The sequence below is a fragment of the Echinops telfairi genome, unplaced genomic scaffold (genome assembly GCF_000313985.2).
Source record: "Echinops telfairi isolate 266 unplaced genomic scaffold, ASM31398v2 ScPeMD7_655;HRSCAF=1070, whole genome shotgun sequence".
NCBI lineage: Eukaryota > Metazoa > Chordata > Mammalia > Afrosoricida > Tenrecidae > Echinops > Echinops telfairi.
Genome location: NW_022104553.1, coordinates 25,734,960 through 25,742,453, shown reverse-complemented (window position 1 = coordinate 25,742,453; position 7,494 = coordinate 25,734,960). Strand labels below are relative to the sequence as shown.

Here is a 7,494-nt window from a genome sequence, read left to right as displayed (position 1 = left end):
CTCTCGGGCTTCAGCAGCTTCTCCTCCTTGGGCTCCCCCTTGCACTGCTTGGTCTGCTCCACACCTGGGTGGCAGGGTGGCAGAGTGGTGCCTGGCACGCATGTCAGCCCCGCCTGCCCCTGCCCTTCCCCCTCCTCCCGGCCAGGCATCACCATCCTGGTGACGGCCCACGCCTGGACTCCGTGCTAAGCCCCCTGCACGCACAACCGCCAGGAAGGCGCCCCCTTCCTCGCCCCGCTCTGCAGCAAGACAACAGAGGTGTGGCAGGACGCGCACACGCTCACCTCTGGGGCCCCACAGACAGTCCGGGGTGCCCCTTCTGGAGCCCTGGCTCGGGGCAGCACCTCGCGATACAACAGGACACCCACCTGGCCCCAGCCCCGCGGCCGTCATCTGCGTGGCCATGAGCCGCGCCAGGTGCTTGATCTGGGCCTCGGTGCCAGCCGACTCCACCGGGGTGTAGATGGCCTGGAAGGAGGCGGGCATGGCCTCGGGCAGGTACACCATGCTGATGAGGACCTGCAGGGAGTCCCGGAGAGGAGCCAGCTTCAACCAAGAGCTCCCCGACTCATCCGACCACGCTGGCACCCCCTGTGGGGACTACAGCGGCGCTCAGGGCCCCAGGGTTGCTGGAGGGGAGCTGAGCCAGGAGAGTGGGTGCTGACAGCAACACACGTCAGGAGGGCCGGGGAAAGTGGGCCCGGGGTTGTGGCTCAGGTTGAGAACCGCTGCTCTAGGCATACTCTGCAGAAAGACGATGATGAGGCACACACTCTAGGTAAAATACCCCAAAGCAGGGCACGGGTGAGAGGTGGCAAACGTGGCAGGATTAGAAGGAGAACCAGTGTTTATATTGGGCCCCATCAAACACACTCAGGCTAGACGCCCGGCCTCTCCCCAGACCTCACCAGGTTAGCCACGTTGTCAGGTGTCAGCAGAGGCTGCAGGAACTCGGCTGTGATGTCCGTGTCCGACTGGCCCGAGAGCTGGGCGGAGGCCTTGGAGGGTCCCGAGGGTCCCGACTCCATGTCCTTGTCCTCGTCATCTTCCCCCAGGTTGGGCTCTGCGATGGGGGGGAGGAACAAGATGCTGGGTCCAGAGGGGGAGGGATCTGGTGGTCGCTGCTGCTGGCCAGCCTCGGGAGCCAGGAGCAGTGTGCCCGGCAGATGCAGAACTGGCTCCAGCCGGGACCCCTGCCTTCACTCTGCCATGTGACCTTAGGCCTCTCTCTGGGCCTCCGGTCTCATCCGGGGAATGGGAATAGGCTGCTCCTGCCTGGAAATCATAGCCAGCAACAAGAGGCCAGCGTTCTTAACGGAGAAGCCAACCATCGATTCCTCAGAGCTCTCCCGTGGAGCAAACCCCTAATTCTCTCTGAACCCCCACTGAACTTCACTCAGAATCAGGGCCGTGCACAACCAAGTATTGCGTGTGCCTGATGTCAAACAGGAAGGTGGACGGCAGCTGCTGGCAGGAGGGGTCTGGAGCAGCACCCAGCAGTCCGCGTGGAAGGAGTAAACTCTCAGTGACTTGTACCAGCCTGCAGGACAGAGGAGAAGGGCCCGGGGCTCCCCAGGCTGTCTGCAGAGAAGCAGACGGCATCCTGTCTCTCTCTCTCTCTCCCCACCAGGGGCAGGCCTTGGGGCTGGCACCGGGGTGCCGCACCGCCGTGCTCCTGGAGGAGGAGGGACAGTGGTCTGCCATCGGTATGGGAACGGCATCATCCGTGAGCGCGGAGACCAGCGCCAGGGTCGGACGGGTTAGCTCCACCCCCCCCACCCCCCGGGTCTGCTCACCGTCCCGTCAGAAGAGACGGACGACCCCCGAGCCCGGGACGAGAGGGAACTAACCTGCCCGGGAAGGAAGCACAGGGACACAGGACGGGCCTCCCAAGGGCACTGGGGAGGACGGGCCATCAGACGGACAAACAAGAAGGACCCAAGCCAAGGCCACTGGCCCCGTATAGACTCCTCACGACCCGGAGGGACAGAGACCTGTCCCACTGGGCTCCCAGAAGGTCAACCTTGCGGAGGCAGACGCCTGCCTCATCTTCCTCCTTCGGAGGGTCGCGAGAGCATGTGTGGCTGGCCTCTGGTTTGCAGCCGCGTCCTGGCCTCTGCGCCGCCACCAGGCCTCCCGGGCGTCACCTGCATCTCGCCAGCAGGAGGCCAGACCCAATCCAAACTCCCTGCCACCAAGTCCGATTCAGTGACCCTAGAGGGCAAAGTGGAACTGCCCCGGGGAGTTCCCAGGATGTGAAGCTAAGTGCCATGGGAACAGGAGCTCTGGCAGCACAGTGAGTTGCGTGCTGGCTGCGACACACAAAGTCAGCAGTTTGAACCCACCCGTCGCCCCTCGGCAGGAAGAGGAGGCTTTCTGCTCTGGTAGAGGCCGGCAGCCTCGGAAACCCCCAGGGGCAGCTGTGCTCTCTGCCTTGTGGGGTAGTGGTGAGTCAGTACTGGTTCCCCAGCATCTCCTTGGGCCCAATAAGTGCAGCCAGGCCCTGGAATCTCCTCTCGGGCCCCAGGCGAGCACCTTTCACTCACCCAGCTTCATCTTTTTGAGTGTGGGGTCTGAGTCATCCCGGGGCCGCTTGCGGGCATCCTTGCTGCTGGGCATGTTGCGGGTGATCTCGGCCTGCGGCGTGCCCAGGTCCACGAGCAGGGTGGTGATCTGGGCCTGGAACTCCAGGGAGGCCGGGTGCTTCAGTACGTTCAGCAGGTGCAGCTTGAGGTTCTTGCGGACACTGCTCACCTGGGACTTGGCCAGGGTGGGGGGCAGGTTGGCTGTGGGGAAAGAAGCAGGCGCTTGGTGCTGGAGACGGGCCTTGCGGTGGCTCTGGGGCCATGCTTTCCAACCCCAAGCTTGGACGACAGAAGGCTTCCAGGCCCACTCCTGGGAGAGCCCCTATGCCCTGGGACCTAGCAGGTGGCCTTCCTCCTGGACCAGCAGAACCAATCAATCTTAAGATGGAGAGCAACACACCCACCCTCCTGTGCAAGTCACATCCCACCCACCTCAGATCTGGAAACCTGAATGGGCCTCCCGCCACCCCCCTCCCCCAGGCATGCGAGAGCCCCTGGGTGATGCAAGAGGTTAAGAGGTTAATGGGCTGGCCACTGAGGGATGCTGGTTCTGGCCCACCCAGAGGTGACTGCAAAGAAAGGCCTGGTGATCTTTGGAGAAACCAGCCACCAAGCACCCAGCTCCTGCCTGACCCCCACGGGGTTGTTGTTTGTCTGGGAAGGTTGCAACCACCGTTTCCACCTCCATACTTTCCCAACCGATCAGCCACAACCACCTTATCCGTCGGTCCTCCTGGCACCAGAAGGATTTGCTAAGGCCTGGCAGCCAGTCACCTTGGTGAGCGATCTGCCCCTGTTCCACAGCCAGGTAGGACACCTGCAATGTCGCCAGCCCAGCGCCCAGTCTCCCTGCCTGGGCCAACAACACCACTCTCTCTCTCCTCTGAGGACACCACCTAGTCTCCATTCTCAGACCAAGTGGCCACTTGGCCCAGGGGGGCCAATAAGGAGGCGGTATCCCCTTGGTCACTGTTGATTGGTTCATGGCCAGGCTCACAGAGGAGGCCTGGCCAATCAGAAACAATGAGCAGCAGCCAGGGGGGCCAGGGCTGGAATGCAGGGGAAGGGGACATTCTCTGATCCCTGGGGTTGCTAAGCAGATGGAATGGGAGCCACTTGGGAGTGGAGCTCTTTGCTCCCAGGAGGAAGGAGTGTGCCCAGGGCCAAGAGAGGAAACCATGGGGAGAGAGGAGCCCCTGGCCCCCAACCGCTGCCAATTCTCGCAGCCTGCTGGAGAGGAAGTGATGAGGGCTCCCTCCGTGGAACGACCCCCACTTGTTTCCTCTCTCTGCTGTTTCTCATCGAGATGCTGTCGGGGGCGGGCTGGAATATTTTAAAGCATTTGGGGTGTCATCTCACCCACCTTGTGAGGTGCCCTCAAGTCAGTGCCGACTCAGGGACCCTGTGAACAAGGAGGGCAAACCACTGCCCCGCCGGGCCTGGGCCATCCTCATTCTATGAAATGCGGCGTGCCCCGGAACAAGTGTTCCTCTACACACCAACCGAGACACCATAGAAGCCCGCGGACCACCATCACTTTAAGCACAGGAAGAGGAGCCCCAGCAGAATACGAACAGGACACATTTCGGCAACCGAATAAAAAGCACGAGGTTACATCGCTGTCAAGTGGGATTAACCCCAGCAAGGCCAGGGTGGTTTCCAGTAAGGAAGTCAGTGGGAAAGGCGTGTCGGGCCCTGTTGAGTAGCTCTGACCGCCACCCTCCGCACAACAGAAGGCCGTGCCCCCCTCACAATGGTCATTATGTCGGAGCCACGGCTGCAGCCACGGTGGCCGTCCGTCTCCTTGAGGGTCTTCTCTGTCTCGCTGCCCCTCAACTTGACCCAGCACCATGTCCTTCTTCAGGGACCAGTCTCTCCTGCTGACACGTCCCGTGTGTGAGACAGAGTCCTGCCCTCCTCACGGGGTGTACCCCCTCCCCTTTGCCTGGACACACCGCAGTCTTCAAAGCCAGGTCGTGGAGGCACCCCAGAGTCCTGCCTTAACGCGAGGGGGCGTCAACAAGCTCGTGGAGAAAGGGGATGAAGAACCCCGAAACCAAACTCACGGCCACCCAGCCAACCCGGGGACTCACGACGGCCACGGGAGGACCGAAAGACGGTGGAGACTCCCACAAACGTTTGGGAGCCCCCTCCTGTGGAGATTCTGTCCTGGCCCGTGGCCCTCAGGGGCTCATCCCCTGGCTGACATGGCCTCAGGAGAGCCCAGGATGGCCAGGGCAGCGGGGCAGCCCAGGGGCCCACTGACCGTGCAGGGTCTCGTAGGCCTGGATCACCTCCGACATGAACATGGGCCGCTGGCGGGCGATGTTGGCGAGGGCGCCCAGGGCCGTGGTCAGGTTGATGGAGGAGATGGCCGGGTGCACCATGAACTTCAGCAGCTGGTCCAGGGCCGCCTTGCCCTCTTCCCACAACACGTCTGGAGAAAAGAGCCAATCAGGAGGGGCCGGTCCCCCGTCCCCAGAGAAAGCGACCCTCGGAACCTAAAGGAAGGTGGAAGGCGCGCCCTGGTGCGCAGGCACTGTGAACAGCTGAAGGGAGCACGCCGCTCGGGAGCTACAGGGCCCCAAACCACCTCACTTCCTGCCACCGTCCATCAGGCCCACAGCGACCCGTCCCGTGGGTTTCCAAGACTCTACAGAAGGAGAAAGCCTCATCCTTCGCCCATGGAGGGGATGGTAGGTTGGAACTGCTGACACTGTGGTGAGCCACCCAAGGTGCCGTCCTCGACGACACCAGGGCTCCTGATGGGTCCCAGGAGACTATGTCAAGTGTCTAGAAACTTCCTTGTGTGGTTGTTCAAAGCCTCAGCTTGCAATAGTGGAAGATGAGAGTTAAAAAAAAAACACCAGAAAACGTTTGTCACTAGCTGACTGTATGAACTCTGCTGATGTGAAAATTTAAAGGTGGGGAGGGTAGAGAGGGAGGGAAAAATGAGCTGATATGAAGGGCTCAAGTAGAAAGCAAATGTTTTGAGAATGATGATGGCAACAAATGTACCAATGTGCTTGACACAATGGATGGATGTATGGATTGTGATTACAGTTGTACGAGCCCCTAATAAAATAATTTTAAAAGGGAGGTGTGTCTATTAGCTTAAAAGGCCCGTGTCCCAACCCTCTCAATCCAGCCCCTGAATGTTAACCCTTCATGTCCCGATGACACCCGTGGTTTAAAAGGCTCGAATACAAAATGACAATGCCAACAGCCATCAAGAGACAGCTGCTGTGGGAGAATGTGCTGTATCCATGGTGAGGGCTGTAGTGAAGCAATGTACCCCAATATTGGTGCAGGACCGGCCTGACTGTTGAGCTAAAAAGGCCGTCAACCAATACGGAGAAGCAGCCCAAGCCCCGACACAAGGCACCCCCCGCCACCCCGCTGCAGCGTGGATGCCCGCTCCCAGTGACCCTTGCTCGGCAGGGTTTGAGACTGCAGATCTGCACGGGTCAGGTAGCCTCAGCCTTCTCCTGCGGAAGGGCTGGTGGGTTTGAACCTCAGACCTTGCGGCTGGTTAGCAGTGTGCTCGATCGTTTGCAACGAGGAAACCGGCACGGTCTGAGGCACCTCACAACCAGCCTGTGAAACCAGAGCTGCCTCCCCGCGGCGACAAAGCAAAGGACGGAACCGAGAAGAAACCTGTCCGAGCTCACCCGGTGTATGGCGGGGACGCCGGTTGCTGGCCGAGTGAGTGGCAGGGCTGGCAGGGGCTCATCACCACCATGCCATGCTGTTGCCCAAACCACACGACAGCCAGCGGGGAGGGGAGGCAACAGGCAAGGAGCTGCAGGGTCAGCGCAGCGCTGGCACACGCGCAGGGGCGGGGAGAGGGGCACTCACGATACTGGACGTAGGGGTGGTCGCGTGGGATGCGGTCCAGGCTGATGTCCTGCTCCTGGCGCCGGGGCACCTCTGAGTCGGCCATGCGGGGCGACAGGGTGACGATGAGGCCCTCCACAAACTTGATGGCGTGAGTGCGGATGCCGTCGTTGTCAGAGTCTAGCAGCAAGATGATGTCCCCGGCCATGGCAGACACCATGTCCCAGCAGGCCTCCTGGAGCTCGCTGATCACCCGGGACTTCACCATCCACTGCCAGCAGGCGGGCCATGGGGGGACAGAGGGGCAGGCAGACAAGCACAGAGAGGAAGACATCACGTGTCGGCAGCTTCCCCTGGGACACACTTCGTGAGTTCGAACTCTGTCCCTGGTCCTGTGCGAGGCTGTGGTGACCGACCTACCAGTACACAGAGTGGCCTCGGGCAAGCGCAGCAAGGCTGACCTCCAGGGCGAGGGAGGAGGGCACACGATGCCCTCGCTGTGCTCCCATTACCCAGCACCGCTCCCTTCACAACGTTGACCGCAGGCCACCGTTCGGATGACACTCGGACCCCTTTCTGTCTTCCTCCCTGGGTGACAAGTCCCACGAAGGGAGGGACCGCACTGTCTAGGCACAGAGGAAGTGCTCGGGGATGTAGGCTGGGTGGGTGGGTAAAAGGCAGGCTGGGTGGATGGGAAAAAAAAACCAACTCACTGCCACGGAGTTGATTCCACTCCTAGAGACTCCATGGACAGAACAGCCGGCACCTGAGGGTTTCTGCGCTGTCAATCTTTACAGTGGCCAAAAGTCTCATCTTTCTCCTTATGGGGCGGCGGGGGGTTCAAACTACCGACCTTGTAGTTAGCAACCCAACTCCTAAGTCAGTACACCACCCGCGCTCTTTAGATGGATGGAAGGATGAGGAGATGGGAAGAGTGCCTGAAGGAGAGATGTGCAGTGGGAGAAAGGATAGAATGAATGAATGAATGAATGAATGAATGAATGAATGGGTATATGGAATTAATGGAAAAATGGTTAAAGAAATAAAAACAAAAAGGTGGAACGAAGGAGAG

The 7,494-nt window shown here is 60.5% G+C and overlaps 1 protein-coding gene across 1 annotated transcript in view; it reads right to left on the bottom strand.

Annotated features, from left to right (window-relative positions):
• Positions 1-7,494, bottom strand: part of SYMPK (symplekin scaffold protein) — a 50,755-nt gene that overhangs the window by 32,650 nt on the left and 10,611 nt on the right. The window contains exons 8-13 of the mRNA XM_045292667.1: positions 6,444-6,693; positions 4,852-5,022; positions 2,547-2,786; positions 909-1,063; positions 369-519; positions 1-64 (exon numbers count right to left, since the gene is read on the bottom strand). Coding sequence (XP_045148602.1) covers positions 1-64; positions 369-519; positions 909-1,063; positions 2,547-2,786; positions 4,852-5,022; positions 6,444-6,693 — 1,031 coding nt within the window. The remainder of the gene's footprint in view (positions 65-368; positions 520-908; positions 1,064-2,546; positions 2,787-4,851; positions 5,023-6,443; positions 6,694-7,494) is intronic.